Source organism: Delphinapterus leucas, chromosome 13 (genome assembly GCF_059928025.1).
Source record: "Delphinapterus leucas isolate spDelLeu-1000000601 "Yukka" chromosome 13, BTC_Dleu_Yukka2, whole genome shotgun sequence".
NCBI classification, from domain to species: domain Eukaryota; kingdom Metazoa; phylum Chordata; class Mammalia; order Artiodactyla; family Monodontidae; genus Delphinapterus; species Delphinapterus leucas.
Window position 1 is genome coordinate 9,759,057 of NC_143141.1, and position 22,784 is coordinate 9,781,840.

Consider the following 22,784-nt stretch of genomic DNA (forward strand, 5'->3'; position numbering starts at 1 on the left):
CAAACTGTGCGGGAGGAAGAGCAGGAAGCTGCAACTCTTCTCCTTCCTCCTCTGCATCCTCCTCAGGTGAGCTAACTGCTTGTTTTACGAGAAAATGTAAGCTTGAGAAAAGCCCAGCCTCAGAGTGCTGGGGAATGTTAGGGAAACTTCAAGAATATACTCTGTTTCAGGTAAGTGCTTTTTCTCCATAAAGCTTTATGCTTGTCCAAAAGCCACAGAACGTGGGACTTCCCTGGCGGTCCAGTGGTTAAGACTTCGCCTTCCAATGCAGGGGGTGCGGGTTCGATCCCTGGTCGGAGAGCTAAGATCCCGCATGCCTCAGGGCCAGAAAACCAAAACATAAAACATAAGCAATATTGTAACAAATTCAATAAAGACTTTAAAAATGGTTCACGTCAAAAAAACCATTTAAAAAAACAAAAAGAAACAGAATTGCAAGCCATACAGGTAATTTAAAACTTTTGAGTAGCTACATTAAAAAAATTAAAGAGACAGAAATGAAATTAATAGTATTTTATGATCAACTCAATATAATCAAAATATCATTTCAACATGCGGTCAGTATAAACATATGAATCGATATTTTTCCTTTTTTGGGTACTAAGTCTTTGATATCTGGTGTGTGTTTGGCACTCACTGCACATCTCAATTCAGACTGGTTACCGTTCAAGAACTCAGCAGCCACTTGTGGGTAGTGGCGACTGGGCTGGACTGTGCAGGTCTAGGATATGGAACTGAGAGCAAACTCATCTCAAGCATGCCCCCACCCCTTTTTAACAGTACTTTTTTTTCACTGAAGTACAGCTGATTTACAATATTGTTGGTTCACACTGTGTACAGCAAAGTGTTTCAGTTATATTTTTTCAGATTATTTTCCATTATAGTTATTACAAGATTTTGAATATAGTTCCCTGTGCTATACAGTAAATCCTTGTTGCTTATCTATTTTATGTATAGTAGTTTGTATATGTTAATCCCACACTCCTAATTTATCCCTCCCTCCCCCCTTTGGTAACCATAAGTTTGTTTTCTATGTCTGTTTCTGTTTTGTGTAATTTGTATTATTTTTTAGATTCCACATAAAAGTGATATGTAATATTTGTCTTTCTGTCTGACTTACTTCATTAAGTATAATATTCTCTAGGTTCATCCACGTTGCTGCAAATGACATCACTTTATTCTTTTTCCTGGCTGAGTAGTATTCACTTGCATATATACCACATCTTATTTATCCATTCATCTGTCGACGGACATTTAGGTTGCTGCCCCTTTTTATTACTAGTGAATAAAGCATAGGGTAAAAGCCGGCCTGGACCTGCATGTAAAGGGGTGCTTGCTTCAAGAATCCTTTGGTAAAGCAAAAAGTCAAGCTCACCTCTTTGTGTGAATCCTACTTTACATACCTTGGGTTCAATGACAATGTAGTGATTGGGTTTAGAAGCACATGCTTTGGAAGCAGCTGGCATGCCCCTGCCTCATTCTTTCAGCATCCGTGCCCCCTGCCCCACCCCCAGTAATCAGGTATAGGAAGACCTCTGCTCCAAAGTTGGAGGGAATGAAAATGTCAAGAGTCAAGTAAAAGCTATTATTATTAGACCACTAACCAGATGATCAAGAAAGGAAGGAGGCTGTAAAAGGATAAAAAGATCACATTTACTGTATGTCATCAAATCCAAGATGTCATCAATCATGAGACATCCTGGTTACAGAGATGTTAAAATACAAAAAAAACGGTGCAACTGAGAACTGAAGAAATGCAGTACAGGCCTACGTCATTTCAATGTGCTTCACAGATACTGCTTGATTTTTTTTCCAACAAACTGAAGGTGTGTGGCAATGCTTCGTCGAGCAAGTCTATCGGCACCATTTTTCAGGCAGCATCTGCTCACTCTGTGTGTCACATTTTGGTAATTCTTCCAGATTTGCAAACTCCATTATTATTCTATCTTTTAAGGCGATCTGTGATGTTACTATTGTAATTGTTTTGGGGGAGCGCCACCAACTGCACCCACATAAGACGGGGAACTTGATAGATACTGTGTGTGTCTGCTCCACCAACCGGTCATCCCCTGTCTCCCTCCCTCTCCTCTCCTCTCTCCCTGTTCCCTGAGACACAGCAATACTGAAATTTAGGCCAATTAATAACCCTACAATAGGCTCTAAGTGTTCAAGTGAAAGGAAGAATCACAGGCCTCTCACTTTAAAACAAAAGCTAGAAATGATTAAGCTTAGCAAGGAAGGCATGTCAAAAGCTGAGACAGGCTGAAAATTAGGCCTCGTGCACCAAACGGCCAAGTCGTGAATGCAAAGGGACAGTTCTTGAAGGAAATTAAAAGAGCTACTCCAGGGCTTCCCTGGTGGCGCAGTGGTTAAGAATCCGCCTGCCAATGCAGGGGACACAGGTTCGAGCCCTTGGTCCAGGAAGATCCCACATGCTGTGGACCAACTAAGCCTGTGCGCCACAACTACTGAGCCCACGTGCCACAATTACTGAAGCCCGCACACCTAGAGCCCATGCTCCGCAACAAGAGAAGCCACCGCAATGAGAAGCCTGCGCACCGCAAAGAAGAGTAGCCACCGCTCACCACAACTAGAGAAAGCCCGCGCACAACAACGAAGACCCAATGCAGCCAAAAATAAATAATAAATAAATAAGAGCTGCTTCAAAAAATAAAAATAAACAAATAAGCAAATAAATGTGCTACTCCAGTGAACATGTGAATGGTAAGAAAGCCAAACAGCCTTCTTGCTGATATGGAGAAAGTTCGAGTGGTCTGGATAGAAGATCAAACCAGCTACAACATTCCCTTACCCAAAAACCTAACCCAGGGCAAGGCCCCACCTCTCAATTCTATCAAGGCTAAGAGAGGTGAGGGAGCTGCAGATGAAAAGAAGCTACCAGAGATCGGTTCATGACATTTAAGGAAAGCTGTCTCCATAACATAAAAGAGTGAGGTGAAACAGCAAGTGCTGGTGTAGAAGCTGCAAAAACTTATCCAGAAGATTTAGTTAAGATCGTTAATGAAGGTAGTTACACGACACAACAGATGTTCGATGTGGACAAAACCACCTTATATTAGAAGAAGATGCCATCTAGGACTTTGACAGCCAGAGAGGAAAAGCCAAGGCCTGGTTTTAAAGCTTCAAAGGACAAGCTGACCCTCTTGTTACGGGCTAATGCAGTTAGCAGGTGATTTCAAGTTGGAGCCGATGCTCACTTACCATTCCAAAAATCCTAGGGCCCTTGAGAATTACGCTAAATTTACTCTGCCTGTGCTCTATAAATGGAACAATAAAGGCTGACAACACATTGGTTTACCGAATATTTTAAGCCCACTGTTGAGAGCCAATGCTCAGAAAAAAAGATTCCTTTTAAAGTAGTACTGCTCATTAGCAATGCACCTGGTCACCCAAGAGCTCTGATGGAGCTGTATAAGGAGACTAATGCTATTTTCATGACTGCTAACAGAACATCATACTGTAGCCCAAGGATCAAGGAGTAATTTCAACTTTCAAGTCTTACTATTTAAGAACTACATTACATAAGGCTACACCTGCCATAGGTAGAGATTCCCCTGATGGATGTGGGCAAACTCAATTGAAAACCTTCTGGAAAGGATTCACCATTCTAGATGCCATTAAGAACATTCATGATTTATGAAAAGAGATCAAAATATCAACACTGATAGGAGTTTGGAAGAAGTTGATTCCAACCCTCATGGATGACTTTGAGGGGTTCAAGACTTCATGAAGGAAGGTAACTGCAGATGTGGTAGGACGAGCAAGGGAACTAGAATGAGAAGTGGAGCCTGAAGGTGTGACTGAAGTGCTGCCACCTCAGGATAAAACTTTAATGGACGAGGAGTTGCTTCTCATGGATGAGCAAAGAAAGTGGTTTCTTGAGATGGGAACTACTCTTGGTAAAGATGTTGCAAAGACCGTTGAAATGGCAACAAAGGATTTAGAACATCATATGAACTTAACTGATAAGGGGTTGGGGTTGGCAGGGTTTGACAGGACTGACTCCAATTTTGGAAGAAGTTCTACTGTGGATAAAATGCTATCAAAGCGCTGGGTGCTTCAGAGACATTGCTGGTGCACGGAAGAGCCAACTGATAGAGCAAGCTTCACTGTCACCTTAAGGAACTGCCACAGCGGCCCCCATCAGCAGCCACCAGCCTGATGAGCCAGCAACCACCAACATCGAGGCAAGGCTCTCCACCATCAAAAAGTTTATAACTCGATGAAGGCTCAGATGGTGGTTAACATTTTTTAGCCATAAAGGTTTTTTAGTTTGATTTTCTGCAGGACCATGCTGCACAGCATGTGGGATCTTAGTTCCCCAACCAGGGATCAAACCTGCTTGCTTGCTTGCTTGCTTGCTTATTTATTTATTTTTGCGGTACGCGGGCCTCTCACTGTTGTGGCCTCTCCCGCCGCAGAGCACAGGCTCCGACGCGCAGGCTCAGCGGCCATGGCTCACGGGCCCAGCCACTCCGCGGCATGTGGGATCTTCCCGGACCGGGGCATGAACCCACGTCCCCTGCATCGGCAGGCGGACTCTCAACCACTGCGCCACCAGGGAAGCCCTATGATATCTTTTTCTGGTTTTGATATCAGGGTGATGGTGGCTTCGTAGAATGAATTTGGGAGTGTTTCTCCCTCTGCAATTTTTTGGAAGAGTTTGAGAAGGATCAGTGTTAACTCTTCTCTAGATGTTTGATAGAATTCACCTGTGAAGCCATTTGGTCCTGGACTTTTGTTTGCTGGAAGATTTTTAATTACAGTTTCAATTTCATTACTTGTGATTGGTCTGTTTATATATTTTCTAATTCTTTCTGGTTCAGTCTTGGAAAATTGTACCTTTCCAAGAATTTGTCCATTTCTTCGTGGCTGTCCATTTTATTGGCACATAGTTGTTTGTAATAGTCTATTATAATCCTTTGTATTTCTGCAGTGTTGGTTGTGATTTTTCCTTTTTCATTTCTAATTTTATTGATCTGAGTCCTCTCCCTTTTTTTCTTAATGAACTTCCCTGACTAAGGGTATATCAATTTTGCTTATCTTCTCAAAGAACCAGCTTTTAGTTTTATTGATCTTTGCTATTGTTTCCTTCGTTTCTATTTCAGACGCGGAGTTAGCATCTCCCCACACCTAGGGCGCCTGCCGTCTGCTTGTGGGGGACTCTGACCCCCAAGGAGACGGGAGGAACCCCAGAGTGAACCGGTAGGACACAGCGGGAACGAGGGGGGAGGAGAAGTGGAGGCCAGACAAGATCAGCACCCCTGAGGCCAGGAGATCAGGAGAGGCAGGTGGGAGGGACCCTCCAGGAAGAGCAGGAGAGGAGCGGAGGGCAATCGCATGGCCCACTTGGGCCGAGGAGCCTGCTGAGCTCCCAAGCTGGTTCCCCCCTCCAAAGCCCCATCCAGGCTGCGTGGGTCCTGGGGGCACAGGAGGGAGAACAGGGAGATCAGGAGAGGCAGGCGGGAGGGGTCCTGCCAGAGGAGCAGGAGAGGAGCAGAGGGCAACTGCCCCGCCCACTCAGGCACAAGGAGCCTGCTGAGCTCCCAGACCAATCCCCTGCCTTCCAAGGCCCCTCCAGGCTGCGTGGGTCCTTGTGGGCATAGGAGGGAGGCCAGGTGGGGATCAGGAGAGGCAGGCAGGAGGGGCCCTCCAGGAGGAGCAGGAGAGGAGAGAAGGGTGTTTTCCCCACCCACTTGAGCCCAGGAAGCCTGCTGGGCTCCCAGGTGAGATCCCCTGCCCTCTGAGACCAGGGGTGTGGGGCCGCCTGGGCTCCTTCTGTTCCTTGAGCCTAAGCCCCACCCCCCACAGCCCCCAGGGCCTTTTCCAGCCCTGTGGGTCCTGAGCATAGGCCCCACCCACCACCCAAACCTCGCCCTTGCTTAGGCCCCGCCCTCCACAGCCAAGGCCTTCCCCCACCACCTTTTTTTTTTTCTTTTCCCTCCACCTCTTTTTTACTACTGTGGTACTGATGTACCTTCCCGTTGTTGATTCATCTATATTTTTATTTCTAACATATCTAACTATGTTATCTGTTAGTTTCCTAGTCTAATTTTATTTTTTACTTTGTTATTGTTCTTTTTTATTTTTTATTTTTGCCACCCCACACGGCTTGCGGGATCTTGATTTGCAAGCCCAGGGTCGGGCGGAAGCTCTGGCGGTGGGAGCTCCGAGTCCGAACCATCAGACTAACAGAGAACCTCAGACCCCAGGGAATATTCATCAGAGTGAGGTCTCACAGTGTTCAGCACCAAGACCCAGCTCTACCAGTGTTGGATGCCTCAGGCCAAACAACCAGTAAAACAGGAACACAATCCCAGTCATAAAAAAAAAGAGACGGCAAAAAAAATATGTCACAGATGAAGGAGCAAGGGAAAACCTACAAGACCAAATAAATGAAGAGGAAACAGGCAATCTACCTGGAAAAGAATTCAGAGTAACAATAGTAAATATGATCCAGAATCTCGGAAATAGAATGGAAGCACAGATTGAGAAAATACAAGAAATGTTTAACAAAGATCTAGAAGAACTAAAGAACAAACAGAGGTGAACAACACAATAACTGAAATGAAAAATACACTATAAGGAATCAATAACAGAATAACGGAGGCAGAAGAATGAATAAGTGAGCTGGAAGACAAAATGGTGGAAATAAATGCCAAGGAGCAGAATAAAGAATGAAAAGAATTGAAGACAATCTCAGAGACCTCTGGGACAACACTAAACACACCAACATTCGAATTACAGGGATCCCAGAAGAAGAAGAGAAAAAGAAAGGGTCTGAGAAAATATTTGAAGAGATTATAGTGGAAAACTTCCCTAACATGGGAAAGGAAATAGTCACCCAAGTCCAGGAAGCACAGAGAGTCCCATACAGAATAAACCCTAGGAAAAACACCCCAAGACACATATTAATCAAGCTAACAAAAATTAAATTCAAAGAGAAAATATTAAAAGCAGCAAGGGAAAAACAAAAAATAACATACAAAGGAGTCCCCATAAGGTTATCAGCTGATTTTTCAGTGGAAACTCTGCAGGCCAGAAGGGAGTGGCAGGATATACTTAAAGAGATGAAAGAGAAAAACCTACAACCAAGATTACTCTACCTAGCAAGGATCTCATTCAGATTTGATGGAGAAGTCAAAAGCTTTTCAGTCAAAGAAAAGCTAAGAGAATTCAGCACCATCAAACCAGCTTTACAACAAATGCTAAAGGAACTTCTCTAAGCAGGAAACACAAGAGAAGAAAAAGACACACAAAAACAGACCCAAAACAATTAAGAAAATGGTAATAGGAACATACATATCGATAATAACCTTGAATGTAAATGCCCCAAACAAGACAAAGACTGGCTGAATGGATACAAAAACAAGACCCATATATATGCTGTCTACAAAAGACCCACTTCAGACCTAGGGACACATACAGACTCAAAGTGAAGGGATGGAGAAAGATATTCCATGCAAATGGAAATCATAAGAAAGCTGGAGTAGCAACACTCATGTCAGATAAAATAGACTTTAAAATAAAGACTGTTACAAGAGATAAGGAGGGACACTACATAATGATCAATCCAAGAAGAAGATATAACAATTATAAATGTTTTTGCACCCAACATAGGAGCACCTCAATACGTAAGGCAAATGCTAACAACCATGAAAGGAGAAATCGACAGTAACACAATAATAGTAGGGGACTTTAACACCCCACTTACACCAATGTACAGATCGTCCAAACAGAAAATAAATATGGAAATATAAGCTTTAAATGACACAATAGACCAGATAGATCTCACTGATATTTAGAGAACATTCCACCCCAAAGTGGCAGAATACACTTTCTTCTCAAGTGCACATGGAACATTCTCCAGGACAGATCACATCTTGGGTCACAAATCAAGCCTTGGAAAATTTAAGAAAACTGAAATCGTATCAAGCATCTTTTCTTACCACAACACTCTGAGATTGTAAATCAATTACAGGAAAAAAAACCTGTAAAAACACGAATATGTGGAGGCTAAACAGTGCACTACTAAATAACCAAGAGATCACTGAAAAAATCAAAGAAATAAAAAAATACATAGACACAAATGACAACGAAAGCACGACCACCCAAAACCCATGGGACACAACAAAAGCAGTTCTAAGAGGGAAGTTCATAGCAATTCAATCTCACCTCAAGAAACAAGAAAAATCTCAAATAAACAATCTTACTCTACACGTAAAACATAACTTTTATATACACTGAGAAACCAAAACACTTGTATGACTTGCTTTACTGTGGTGGTCTGGAACTGAACCCACAATATCTCCAAGCCATGCCTATACTTAGGGCTTGCTTACTGTGTGCCAGCCACCAAATGCTTTATTCATTTATTAACTTACCAAACCCTCTGGCAACTCTATAAGGCACATATTATGATTTGCATTTTACAGTTCACAGAGAAAACTGAGGCCAAAAGAGGTTCAGTGACCCTACCAAGCTGGAACCCAGGCAGCTGGCTCTGAGTCCACTCTCCTAACACTCCCCCCACCCCACTCAAGTGACTTTCACTGAGGAGAACAAAAGACTGAATCTTAGGAGCCCCCTTCCCCTCTGGGAGATAGGCATGGTGCCAAGTTCAGGGCCCCACTGAAGAGAAGCCAGCAGCCCTCTTTAGGGGCTCTACCATCCTGGAACAAAAATTAAAGGCGGAAATGCCCACATTAAGTTCCCTCCCCGCTTCCCAGGAGGAAGGGGCTAGGGGTCCCTGGGGAACTGTCTGCCCATTCCTGCTGAGACAGAGGCACTGAATAAGGAACATGGCATTTCCAGACACTTCCCACCCCTTGGTGTTTGGGCTGGAATGGCTCACACCGGCAGGCAGGCAGCACTGCTACGAGGGCCCCAACAGCTCTGCCACGGGATACAAATCCGTTAGGCCACATCAGGAAGGCTGAGGCTCGACACACAATGTGGGTCAACGGTCTTCTGGGATTTCGGGAGCCAAAGCCCAGGTTCTAGATGGCCATCTGGGAGCAGAGGACCCACTTCAGCCCCCTTCTTCCACAAAGCCAGTCCCTTTGGCAGGTTACCTACAGGAATGACTAAGTTCTACCTTGCTTTCAAAACGTCTATAAAATAGGCGCAAGGTTCTCAGTGATGAAATGATTCAATAATGAACAGAAGAAAGAAGAGCCCTCGCAAGGTCCCCCAAACAGTGGCCACGTGATCTAACCTTAAGGCAGAATGTTTGAGGGGTCCAGGAGGCAACCAGAAAGGAGTAAGGGGCACACAGAGAACGGGAAGCTGGAGGGATTCAAGCTTCTCATCTGATAGGATAAAATGCCCTGAAGATATGGGGCCCCCTGGCTGGCTGACTGCAAACACGGACACAGGCCCCAAGACAGGTGCCGTCGGCTCTCCCCGCGAAAGCTCTACAGAGCCGCAGGCCGGGGTAGATGGCACACCTGCCGACGTCGACCAGGAAGCTCTGAAAAGCTCTAGAGTTCTGATTTTAGTTAGCAGGCTCGAGAACGCTCACAAACGACAGGGATGCTAGAGGACCCTTCCATAATGCCTATTTTCTAGGACATTCCTAAAAATGCAGTTGGCGATGAAATTCCTCTGCCTTCCCTCTTTAGCGTTTTTTTAAAAAAACTGTCTGAACGTATCCTGTGAGAAAAGTACTATGTGACCATCCCTCACAGATGTCTGAGCAGGTCTGACTCTTCAGAGTTGGGGCAATCCTTTGGCTTCTGACAGGCAATGAACCACAACTCAGGGTTTAAAGCAGACTCCGAAAAGCGCACCCATCCTAATCCCTCCTTTGGCTGAATGTCCTTGAGGTCACTGGTGGTTGTCACTGGGGGTTGACAAAGAAGGCAGGGGTTAATAGCTTTAAAGAAAATACATGCTACTTACTACACCTCCAAAGTACGCGCTCCCCCTGGCAATGCCTGCACAAAACAATCAGCTGTCACCTCAAGTCTGCACAGTGACTGAGGGGCACCTCACCGGGGAAGGTGCCTCTCCCAGACCACACAGTCCCAAAACTGTGCTCTGAAGGAGAGAAAGAAACAGGGCCCGGAATGGCAGTAGCTGCCAAGATGCCAGGGCCTCCAGCTTCGGGAATTCAGAGGGACCACCGTCTCATACACTTGACTGAGAGACAGGAAGGGGATTGGTTCCTAAAACCTCACGCACCATGGAGGCTGCGATATGCCCTTTGTTCATGAGCAGAGGAATGATGAAGAGTGTTAGGCTAACAAGGACTTTAGTGAGGAAACATAAAGCTATCTGCCAAAGGACTGCACTGCACGAGAGCAGAGAAAGCCCAGGATGTCACAGGAAAGACGTGGCCATCTTGCCCTGAGAATGGCCCTCACTCTCCACAGGAGTCAGAGGGGACTGAAGAGCCCCCCATTCAACCTCCAGACTGCACCCCTCCCCCACTGCCTTCTAGAAGGAGGCTCTCCAGAGCCGCCCCAAGGCCACCACCCCAGAACAGAAGCAGCCTGCACTGGCCTTCCCTCCCTACCAGCAACTTCCTACCAACACTTCAACCTAAACCCACTCGACTCCCCCATCTTAAGATCCCCCATCTTAAAACCAAAGAGCAGAAGGCCTCCTGCCCGCCCAGCCTCTCCCAGCCACTGCCCCCTGGCTTACACTCTGCAGCCATACCTCCCGGAAGGCCTGTCTCCTTGGGCTGTCGTACTTCAATCCCCAGCACCCCACTCCATGGCACCACAACCGCTCTGCAAAGGTCAAGGGTATCCTGGTTGCTGGATCCAAAGGACATGACGCCAGCCTCTCTCCTGATCACTCTCCTTCCCTTAGTTTCCAGGGCGTTCCCGGGTCTGGCTCTCCTCCGCAGCCCCTCCTCTCTGCCCTCCACCCCTTCCCTGCTGTGCCCCTCTTTAGGCTCCGCTTCCTAGGACCACTTCAACACAGACGTCCAGATCCTTCCCTCCTGCTTGGGGCTTTCACTTGCATCTCACTGCACATCAACTAATCCTAGGAGCCTGCCTCTCGGGCCACTGCACAGCCACAAATTCCCGTGTCCAGAACGAACTCGTCTGCCTGCCACCCGCCACCGCCCCCAAGCCCTCTCTTCCCTGCGTGTGCTCTGCCTCAGGGAAGGTCAAGGCCACCACCAAGCCAAAATGCACGTTCATCCTCGGCTCCTCTTCTTGCCCCCCAGTCCCTGGGCTAACCACGAAATCCTCCTAAGCCCACCTTCAAATGCCCTCCAGGCCCGCTGTGCACCCCTGTTCAGGCTACCACCACCTCTCACTGGACCCCCCAACCACTGGGACCCCACAACTGTGGTCTCCACACCAGTCAGTGACCTGTGCAAACCACTCAGCTGGTGCCACGCTCTGCTCAGTCACCGCCCTGGTGGTCAAGCCCGGCCGCCCCAGGGCCTCAAGCTGGAAGGCGGCAGGGGCAGGATGGCACCCTCCCCTGCTGACTCCAGGGCCTGCACGGCTGGCCACCAGGCCACGAGAGCCCCCACTGCCTCAGAGACTACGGTACTACTCAGAGACAGAGTGCTTGCTACTGGGGGTGCTGCCTGGCCCCGACCCAGGCCCCTCTCCCCAGTGAAGGGCTGCGTGGCTACTCTCTGAATAAACAGCCAGGAGCTTATCAGAGATTCTCTAGCAAAGCAGCCAGGGCTGCCCATCAAAGTCTCCCACCGAGATCCCCAGATACAGTAATAACAGTTACTGCCTAACTTCAACACCCTTCAGCAGGAGGTGGTGCGCGAGAGCGCCCACTAGTGGCCTCCATACAGCAGTGCTAATGCAGGAGTAACATGGTCACTACTGCAGAGCTTGGCCTCCCTGCCCTGACAGTCAAGGGGCTCACAGGGGCCTGGAGACTTCACAGCTGCCAGGAAGATGAGGGGGAGCTGCTCAGTTCTCTGCCGCAATTATTCAGTCTTTAGGGTGAAGCTCATCCAGAGTCCTGAGGTGTCTCCAAGCCCATCCTGCAGTTCAGGTGTGAAAAGCCTGGCTAGTGGCCAAGTGTCCTCTGGGGAGGACACCCAAGCCCAACAACGGCGAGGGAGACTGCAGGGGAATCCAAACCTTCACAATGCGAGAGTCTCAGTTTTTACCAGGGTTAAAGGAGAGGGTGAAAATATGGAGTTGAGAGAACTTGAGACCTTACTCGGGGTTTAAAAAAAAAAAGTAATGGGAGACTAATTGGTATCCATCAAGTTGCTTCTGGTGAAATTACAGTGGAAGTTTCTTCCACACCTGTAGAAAAACATTTACCAATCATTCCCTTTCCCTTCCTTTTACCAATCAGGAAGGTAGCAGCCCATCAGTGACCTTAACAATGATGCCCTGGAAACATCACAGGACCAGATACTTTTATATTATATGTGTGCAGACAGCAGCAGTCCAGGTACCTTAAGACTATACTCTTCTATGTTCTTTCCGTTTCTATCCAAGAGTTTGGACCTGCTACAACGCCAAAGGCCACAGAAATGACCTGGTAAAGAGCTGGAGAGTTAGAGCCAAGTAGACATACCTCCCCAGACTGGGGGCCTGCCAGGAGAAGGGGACTTTTGCTGTCTATAGCACTGTCAGTTTCAGAGCCACAGCCTTTAAATGATATTTCGAAGGGTCATTCGGAGCTGCAAAGCCATCCTCTTCATTAAAAGGGCCCTTAGAGGCTTCCCTGCCCTCCACGAGGGTGGGACCCTTCCCCAGAAGCTTCCCTAAACCCCCACTCCTTCTGTAGGGCGCTGACATGCGAGTCCCCTCCGCGATTCCCCGGCCGTTACCTCGTTTGAACTCCTCCAGGACGGCGTCCAGCTTGGTGTCGTTGAAGACGAAGTGGAGTGGGTGGCTGTAGAAGCGGGTGATTGTGCTGAGCGGCGTGCAGTCTTCGGGGTCCACGAAAGCCAAGTCCTTGAGGTAGAGCATGTCCACGATGTTGGAACGCTCGTCCTCGTACACAGGGATGCGCGTGTGGCCGCTCTGCATGATGCTGGCCAGGACGCCGAAGTCCAGCACGGTGCTGGCGTCCAGCATGAAGCAGTCCTCGAGGGGCGTGAGCACGTCCTCCACGGTCCGGCAGGGCAGCACGCCCTTGCTGAGATCGCTGTAGGGGTCGCTGCCGCCGCGCGCCAGTTCCAGCACGCGCTCGCGCAGCCGCCCTGGCCGCGCCGCCAGCTCCAGCAGCTGGCCCACGGGCAGCGCCACGGGCAAGGTGAGCAGCACTGCCAGGCGGCTGAGGATCAGTGCGCGCGGCGCCAGCGCCAACGTCCAGCGCCCGCTCACGGCAGCCGGCACCACCTCGCCCACCAAGAACACGAGCCCCGCGCTGCCGAGCACTGCAGGCACGGCGCGCTGGCCGGCCGCGCGGTACAGCAGCACCGCCAGCGCCGCCTGCGCCAGGCTGGCCAGCAGCAGCAGCGCGCCCAGGGCGCAGCCGGCCCAGCGCCGCGCGGGCTCCAGGCGCCGCGCCGCCGCACGCTCCGCCTCCGAGCCGCTCTCGCGCAGCACCTGCACCTCGGCTGGCGCCAGCGCCAGCGCGCTCAGCTGCAGGCCCCGCGCCAGCGCCGCCAGCGCCAGCAGCCCCGCCGCCCCCAGGCCCAGAGCCCAGGGCGGCGCCGCCTCCTCGGCTGCCCCGCCGCCCGGCTCCACACGCACGGCCAGCAGCGCCGAATGCGGGCGCACGGCCTCGGCGCGCAGGCGCAGCAGCGCGCGCCACTCGCCCGTCGGGGCCGCCGCCTCGCTGCTCGGCTCCCCGCGCACCGCCAGCAGCGCCGAGTGCGGGCGCACAGCCTCAGCGCGCAGGCGCAGCAGCGCACGCCACTCGCCCGTGGGGGCCGCCGCCTCGTCGGACGCCGCGGCCGGCCCGCCCTCGGGGCAACCCGCCCCCTCAGGGGCCACCCAGGACCAGGAGCTGTTGGCGAAGCCCGAGCCGAAAAGGCGCAGGCGGAAGGTGGCCTCCGGAGCGGCCCGCATCTCCCCTCCGCGCGCCCACCCCGCGCCCGCCGCTCCGTCCTCCTCCAGACAGACACCCAGCACTCGCGGGCCCGACGCCGCCTCCCCGGCGGCGTTGCCCAGGCAGAGCGCGGCGAGCAACCAGCCTAGCCGACCCGCCGCCGCCGCAGCCGCCATCGCCTGCTGCCCCCTCTCGGCCTCCCGCGCAGCCTACCCCTCCGCCTCCCCCGGGCCAATCGTCGCCAGCCCTGGCGCCTCTTCCGCCAATAGGCGGCGGGCGGGGGCGGGCCCCAGGGTCGGACTAGGCTGCGCCGGGGAGTAAACAGGCCGCGGCGCGATCCCGGGGCGGGCCGGGGGCGTGGGGCTCTCGGCCCCGCGGGGCTCGGCCGCGACTCCCGGGGCCGGGGCTGGGGCCGGGGCTGGGGCTGGCTGGCGTCCGGAAGGCGCGGAGCGGCGAACTGGCCCCCCTCCGCGGGCGTCTGGTTCTCACCGGCAGTCGCCGCTCACCGGGAGGCCGGGCCCGTGCTTTGGGAAGTCCCTGACTCGGGACTCGGGTCGCAGAGCGGAGCGGCGCTCCTGAAATTGCAGGCAGAGAATTCAGCCAACGGAGATGGGCCGTTTTCTCAGAAAGGGACCCCCTGAACCACTGACCTAAAGGGCGAGGAGGGCTGAAAGAACCGGTGACTGAGCATCGGAAGCCAAGGTTTATTGAAAGTGTTTCTTGATCGCACCCGATTCTGCAATAGGTCTGGGACGTGACACACAGCCCCTGCCTTAAAGGAACTTGCATTCCTGCCAGGGAGAACGATGGTGAATACGTACACGCACGAAATCACTACCTCGTTGGATCCTCACAGCTACTACATGTTATGAATATATTTTACCGGAGAAAAGTGAAGCACGACTCAGACACGGATGTTGGGTTTCAACGCGACCGGCCTAATATCCTGTTCGCCATCCCAGCCACATTAGGAGATGGCAGCTCTGTCAGGAATTACTGTACAGTATCTGGTCACTCCACTTCTAGCAGATCATCCTTGGGAAAATAATTCCTAAAGACCAACAAGAACTATTCAAGAGAATCCTCCCAAAGACTGTGTGGTCCTTGACAGTGTGGAATGTTCTTCAACCTATTATATGTGAACGTCACCTGGTTGGAAGGAAATAGACAACCTGCTAACAAGACTTCTCTATAGGAGTCCAGATGAAATGGGTTTTTTTGTATTTTCTTTACATTTTTATGTATTTTCAAATCTCCTAACATACATAGACTTTCATAAGGCTGTTCATGTACATGTCATTTAAAATGGTCTTTACAAGGATTCTATAGAAATTCATGTGCTGTGTCATGAAAACACTTTAAACAACAGTTTAGGCACTGTGGCTGCAATTAAGTAAAATACGTTTGTGTGGAAGGTAATGTGCAAGAATGAATAACCCCGTGGCAAGTGACCGGCAGAAATATTGTGTGAAAAGTTCCAGAATAAGCCGCCAGCAGAAGCAATAATGACTACTGAGCCTTTCCACTGGGCTGGCATGCCTCTTTTGAAAAAAAAATAATAATAGTAGACTCAACCCCTTTGGTTCACACTTCTGTCTCCAAGTCCAGATAAAATGCTGACACTGAGATAGAATGGACAACAGGCTTGAAATGAGTCATGTGCCTGAAAAGTTAACTAGCAAAGACCAGTTCCAGAAGTAAGATGGGGAGAACACTCGGTATATCTAGACAGAGCTCTGACCTTTGACAAGTTACTTTTCCCCTGGTCTCGAGCTCCCTTGGAAAACAACCTGTAACTTATTTGGGAGGGGGGAAACCTTTGAGTAGAAAAACAGTTGGATCACGCTTGGAAAACACAAATAGTTAAACTGTGAGACCCAAAGACAAAGGACCCGGTACAGAGCAAACAAAGCTGCTCACAAGTGACTTTCTGTGAACAATAGAGGCCCCAACATTACTTTTCCAGCTTCTTTCTTCCTTGGCTCTGAGTCAGTCTTTGGCCCATCATCACAGCATCAGTGGAGACACTTGTCACCGGGCATTCAGTTCCCCCACGGGCGATTTTTCCTTTCTGATCATTTGGTTCAAGACATTTCCATGTTTTATCTAGTATTCTTGAGTTTCAAACCCATAACTATTGTGTGTGACCCCTGGCTAATTCCTTCTTCTCTCTCAAGTCTGCAAACGTCACTTCCTCCAGCTGGTTTTCCTCAACCATCTTGACTAGATTGGGTCAAGGTTATGGGAGCATTGTGCTCCCCCCCCGCAATAGCATCCAGTACTCACCTTCTTGTAAGACCCATTCATTCATTCAACAAGTATTTCCTGCATCCAGTGCCTGCAATGTACCAGGTACTGTCCTAGTGCTGGGACTGCAGTGGAAATAAGAAAGACCTTGACCTGCTGGAGGTTAAGTTCTAGTGTGAGGACAACAGAAAATATATAAATCCGTATTTTAATATCTGACAATATGTGCTATGGAGAAAAACATGGCAATACAAGGAGACAGACAGAGGGACTGGGGCCAAGTTCTTTTGGCTGGGGTGATGGGGGAAGGCTTCTTCAAGGAAGTAGCATTTGAACAGAGGCTTAGATGAAGCAAGGGGGTGAGCCTCACAAAGACCTAGGAGGAAGTTCCAGGCGGAGAAGACAGCCTGAGGGGTTGGTGGCACCTGGCATGTAGCAAGGGCTTAAACATGTGTGGAACAGATGGATGAATGAAATTTATTCTTGCCCACCTATGCACAAGACTTTGTATTTGTTATTCCTTTTATCTGAAATGTCCTCCTTCCTTTCTGCCTACCCAGTGCCTCCCTTTCTTTAAACATTCCCCCCGCCCCCGAGTTGGCCCTGTCAAGCCAGGCTTACTTGAGCCCCTGGCCTGGGTGCACTCGACTGCACACACAGGCCGAGGCACCTGTGGGCACCTGTGGGTAGGAGTCCGCCTGGCTGAAGCCTCGGGAGCGGATACAGTGAGGTCCCTCTCAGGCGGCCTCTCCAGCGGTGAGCGCTCCAACTGTGAAACCACAACCAGCCCCTGAGTATGGACTGAGAGGCACCTGCTGCTCTAAGACAACGTGATCATACTTCTGGATCAAGCTCCTTTCTCCTTCAGCCCCCAGGGGAGAGAGGAGGGGCAATCTGCCCATCCCAGCTGCCCCCAAGCCTCTGGTGTCCATTGTACTGGATCCCTAATGGTGGCAGTTGAGCACACTTGCCCTGTCTGTCTAGCAGCAGCTGGCACTCTCTAGCTCCTGTGACAACAGCCTTGATTATATATATTTTTGTAAGTTACATTTCTGCTTCCTTTTTACTGTTACACAGTCCCAGAATGCTGGCCCCTTGCCCTGTCATAGGAGAGAGCCAGGCACGGCCACTTCTAGCTCTATGACCGGTACCGAGTATCGACAGGACTCAAACAGGCCAACTGTAAACTCACCAATATTTATACATATTTCTTTTTTATTACCAATCAAAAATAAATTCCATATATCGTTTAGCAAATATTATCATTGTTTTGTGACAAAAGACACAAGAGTCATAACAACAAAACTCCCCGAGAGTCAAACTCATAACAATGCCAAAATAAATCACAAAAATATACAAATTAAAATCTTATGCAAAATAAATATGAGTTATTTGCTACGGTGGCTGTAACTCGCCTACCCATCCAGGGGCCGTTTGCGAAGGTCTCCCTTCCACGGGAAGACACGCAGGGCTGGGCCAGGTCAGGGTACTGCTCAGCCCAGGAACGAGAGATTGGAATAGGAGGTGAAAAATTGCACTGGGAGGAGGAAGTCATCGGACCAGTAATATGTGGAAATAATCATGGCCCTCTGCACAAAGTGATTATAAATGCGGACGGGAAGAGGAGGGGAGGCGGGACCATCTCTTGAAAGTAACTGTGCGTGCAAAGAGGTAGCCGTGGAAGTGTGTGCACCTGCTCCTTTGGCTTCACACACACTCGGTTCAGGCCGTGAGTCTGCTCCACCTGGCACTCAGGTCCCAGGAACACAGCTCTGCGAGCCCCTGTGTGGACTCGGAAAGCAAGCTGCTCCTGGAGAAAACTGAGGGGTTTTCAGGCCCCAACGGGGGCCAAAGGTCTGGTGTCTTTTTTCCTTATGGCTTGAGAACCCATGGCTGTCACCACCTTCTCTGCAGACTTGTAGGAATCAATTCTGTGTCTGGAAGGACTTTAAAATGACCAGGGGCCAGTATACTTGGTGCAAGACATTTCCTGGTCCCCAACAGAGCACTTGGGGTAACAGGACTCACAGGCTGAGGAAAGGAGTGAATAAATAACACTCAGGAAGGCCTGTGGAGTCTCCCTCGCCTGATCTTGGGCCCCCCCCCGCCCCCCCAGCAACTGTTCCACCCAACCAAAGGGCCACCTTGGACCTTAGTCCTACAGCCTCCCCGATGGCGGGAAGCCTGCAGCACAGGGAAAAGGTGCTGGGGCAGGACTGCGCGTGGGGCTGGGGCTCTGAGCGCCCAGGACCACAAGCTTCAGCAAAGGCCAGGACGACATCTCACACTAGGATAACACACACGTGGGGAAGACGGGGCTGCCAGCTATGTGCCTTTTAGTTGGATCTGTAAATGCATGAACAAAGCCAGGTGAGCCTCAGCCACAGAGGAAAGGGCATGAAGGACCTGCTTAGGTTGGCTTCCAACAACGTCCTCTTGTCCTCAGTCCCCAAGAGGCACTGGGGTTTTGGATTAGAAACCGGGAGTCCAGAAAGAAGGGCTTGGTGGGTCAGTGACTGAGACCTGACTTTCACTGTGGGGTGGGAAGGGGGATGGAACGAATTGCTAACGACGTAGATGCCCATGACCAGGTTCCCTCCTGGCCCCAAAAGGAGCATTGCAGACAAGTCCCCTCTAACGCAGTCGCTCCCCCAGCCTGGGGAAAACCTTTGGTGAAAGTGAGGTCAGGGCCTGGGGAGCAGGGGTTAGCAATCTTAAAGGTGTGAGACCCTGCCTAACACTTGGACTCAGCCCCATTACAAGGGGAGAGTTGTCCAGAGGGGCAGATATGAGGGACAGGGCGAGAGTCCTCAGCGGAGCCCAACTCACCAGGAGAGCCCATCAGCAGAGTTCTAGGAGATTCCTGGGTCCAGCGATTACCAGGAGGAGGTGTGCTCCTCTCCGCAGTTGCGAGTGTCACGTCCCTGATCACGGTTCCCAGAATCCCTCGGCCTCGGTGACACCAGGCGAGCCTCAGCGCGTGTCCGGGCAATTGTCCTCAGCACTATTTGGTTCTTTGCTTCCTGGGAAGAACTTTCTTCCCTCCCAAGGGAAAACCTTCCTCCAGCAGGCGCGTGGGATGCCATCTCTGGAGGAGGCGGAGGAGAAGCAGAAAGAGGAGGCTTCCTGAGTCAGGGACATAGCCAAAAAGGTCCCGGCTGCGAGCAGATTATGGCTATCGCTTCCCGGGGTGAGAAACCCTACCCCTTTTAAAGTTTTTGTGGAAAAAAAAAAAAATTGTTTTTAAATAAAGTTCCTTAACCCTGTCTTCCCTTCCCCATATGGTATTAAAAAGAGGTGAGATGAGCCTAGTTTAGAAGCGCTCCTGGACGCCGGCCCATTGCCCCACAGTCCAGGGTGGGCAGCCGCCAGCCCAGAGCTGTTCAGAGGTCCCTGTCGGAGGCCAGATCCCCCTCGGGTCGGGGGCCATCTGGCTGCTCAGTCAGACAGGCTATCTGTACCCCTTCCGGCCTAACAGGCTCCCTGTCTTCGTGTGGGCCCACTGGGGAGGCCCCCGCGGGGCTGGCGGGGGACCCCGGGCCCTCCCGTCAGATGGCGCCCTCGAGGGAGGCTCTGTGCAGCAAGGAGTTGCGTTCGTTCAGGAGAGTCGTGGTCTCGTCCACCAGGGGCAGCTCGGACTTGTCGGTCAAGTTCTCGGTACAGATGGTGCACCCATCCGGGGGGAACTGGGGGCAGTTCTCCATGCGTGAGGCCAGCAGCCCATTCTGGTACTGTTGCCGGGTGATCTGCAGGGGGAAGCGGGACGGCCTGGTTCACCGACAGCAGGGCCGGGGGGGCCAACCCTACAGGAGACCCGGAGAAACGGGCAGCCAGGAGGGAGGTTGCGAGTCCAGGAGAGAGGGCGTGACCCAGGGGGCGGAGCGGGGGGGGGGTGGGTGACCAAAGAGTGAGGAACTAGAGCAGGAGGGACACGCGTCCATCCCGGGCCCTCCGTGCTGGGTGTGGTGGATCAAAGAAAGAAGCTGCCGGTCAGAGGTCCAGACGCCCAGGATGAGGAGGTGCTGCCTGGGGAGAGGGCCATGCGGAGCGCTCACCTTAATGTACTGGAGGTCCATGAGCGCCCGGACGCTGAAGTCGGAGGTGTACTGGCCCAGGATGGAGCTGCCGAACTGGCTGCTGCCTGCCAAGGGGGCCGTGCTCGACGCCGTTTCTGAGCGGTCCGGGTAGCTGAGGGAGGCCGAGCGGCTGAGGGGTGCGGGGTGGGATGGGGAGCGGTCTGTGGAGGGAGAGAGGCTGTCAGGCCGGGGGCCAGCCTGGTGCCCCTCACAGCCTCCCGTCCAACCTTGTCCACGGACACCCGGGCAGTGGTGCCCCCACCGGCAGCGGGAAGTAGCTCTTGGGCACAAACGAACGGAAGCCCTGCCTGCAGAAGGTCTGACCTCATCACTGCCAATGAGCTAGTTTGTTTAGGACTGTGGTGCAGTAAGAATTAAAAAGTCTACCCAAACAGATGAACAAAACAGAAAACAAAAACCAGAGACACAGAAAGTTTATGGCTACAAAACCCCTCATTTCCCCAACAGCTGATCAGGCAAGGGTGACACAATGATGACCTGAGCATGGCAGAGGAGCCACTGTCCCTGTCTCGATGACAGCTTCTGTCAAGGGACATAAACTGCATACTTTTTTTTTTTTTTTTTTGCGGTACGCGGGCCTCTCACTGTTGTGGCCTCTCCCGTTGTGGAGCACAGGCTCCGAACACGCAGGCCCAACGGCCATGGCTCACGGGCCCAGCCGCTCCGCAGCATGTGGGATCTTCCCAGACTGGGCACGAACCCGTGTCCCCTGCATCGGCAGGCGGACTCTCAACCACTGCGCCACCAGGGAAGCCCAAACTGCATACTTTTAAATTATATGCAGAGGAAGAACCTACAGTTTGCACTCTCTCACCACACGTCATACACCCCCCAACATGACACCCTGCTCACATTTCAAAATGCTCGTAAGAGCTCAAAAGTGTGCTCGGCACGTAACCTGTTGTGTGTGGAACAGTCCTGCCCTGTGTCTGCTGAGCCCAGCCAGTCTGGCAGGGGGGTGGGGTGCAGCAGGTTCCTCTCAGAGGAACCTAGAGGCCCCAGAGCTCCAGGCTTCCCACTCTGGGGTGTCTGGGGGCTGGGTCTCAGTCCCCCTCCCATGAGGCAGAGCCTGGGGTAGCGGTGGCAGTGCCTCTTCCCGCCACTAGGGGAAGCACAGGCCTCCATTCGGTCGACTGAAACCAGGCAAGGGGAATGGCTCAACCTCCAACGAGGAAGGAACCAGCTCCTTATTTTGGAAAAGGAAGGGCACACACATTATTGTACGTCATTAGCTCGTATTTTGGGGAATGCTCAGAAGACAATGAAATGCACCAAGAAGTTAACTGTGGAAGCGTACTGGCTTGTTTTAAACGGACAGGACGTGGACTAAGCTGATTCGCTTACTTAACTAGTAAGTTACTAACTACTGAGTCAGCTATTCTCACAAACAGACCAGTGAAAAGAGCAACCATTGAATCTGGGTGGCTGAACCAAGTGCGACTGAATTGAGTAATACTCTACGTGTGAGTTTCATTCATAAAACCAGGAAAATACAGTCTGGATAGTCTATGATTAGGTGGTATACAACCACTAGAGGACCATGTGCATGTATCACTCATTCTAACTTAAGCAACACCTCTGATTAAGTTCTAGCAAAGACCAGAAACACTAGGGATATTGCTTAATATTTGACATTAATTATTTGGATGATAGAATGCTTTTAATTAATGCTTATTAACACTCCAGGAACAGGAACTGAATTTAAACCAACATAAATTAGTCACATGGCCTATTAAAAACAGAGGTCTAGAAATCTAACAAAATATGAAGTGTTTGTTTCTGAATAATGAAATTATGATGCTTCTTAATTTTCTTAAGATTTTTTTCCACCTTCCCAATTTTCTAAATAAGCTATGTTACTTTTATGATTAAAACAAAACAAAACAAAAAAACAGGGGGTTTGACTTGGTAAGTCCATTTCTGGAAGAATATTCTAAGGACATAATCTTAAATACAGAAGAAGTTTTTCCGTAAAGAGGTTTACATCACGCTGTTATACTTAGAATATAGACCTCCATGAATATGCATAAGGGGGAAAAAAACCAAATGAAGGCACACCTGCTTGGTGAAACTCTGTGTAGCTCTAACTAGAAAGCTTATGGAAAAGTGTCTCGGTTCCCATATTAGGTAAAGACATCAGGATTCAAACCATGTGTGCGTCAACTCCCGGCCATCTATGAGACAGAAGCAAGAGCAGAAAAGGAGAGTGAGGCTGAGGGGTTGGCCAGTGAGGGCTGACATGGCCCATTCTGTTCTCATCAGACAGCCCCCTGCTCAAAGACCATTAATGGCTTTGTACTTCCCATCACTGCCAAAAGTTGGCTGTGTTTGAACGGGACAAGTGACTTCTAAACCACCTTTTTACTTTTTTTTTTTTAAAGAGGATCAATTTTAAAAAGTGTGTTTTTGTACATTTAAGATGGAAAAAACCCCAGCTGTACAAACATAATAGGGGAAACAGTTGACTGAAGT

At 50.4% G+C, this 22,784-nt stretch overlaps 2 protein-coding genes across 10 annotated transcripts in view; both read right to left on the reverse strand.

The window, feature by feature from the left end:
- The window catches only part of CNNM3 (cyclin and CBS domain divalent metal cation transport mediator 3), a 26,840-nt gene extending 12,681 nt beyond the window's left edge, over nt 1-14,159 (reverse strand). For all 8 annotated transcript variants that reach the window (XM_089922722.1, XM_089922721.1, XM_089922715.1 and 5 more), the window contains exon 1: nt 12,800-14,159. In XM_089922722.1, the coding sequence (XP_089778848.1) occupies nt 12,800-14,144 (1,345 nt within the window). In that variant the 5' untranslated portion in view covers nt 14,145-14,159. The remainder of the gene's footprint in view (nt 1-12,799) is intronic.
- A 3,253-nt stretch (nt 14,160-17,412) lies between these two features.
- The window catches only part of CNNM4 (cyclin and CBS domain divalent metal cation transport mediator 4), a 36,659-nt gene continuing 31,287 nt past the window's right edge, over nt 17,413-22,784 (reverse strand). Inside the window, exons 6-8 of one of the 2 annotated variants that reach the window (XR_002648177.3) lie at nt 20,271-20,452; nt 19,045-19,961; nt 17,413-18,246 (exon numbers count right to left, since the gene is read on the reverse strand). Coding sequence is in view for 1 of the 2 variants with exons in the window: in XM_022599279.3 (XP_022454987.1) it covers nt 19,764-19,961; nt 20,271-20,452 (380 nt within the window). In the remaining variant the exon portion in view is untranslated. Of the gene's footprint in view, nt 19,962-20,270; nt 20,453-22,784 lie in introns of both variants that reach the window. The other variant, XM_022599279.3, reaches the window with a different exon arrangement.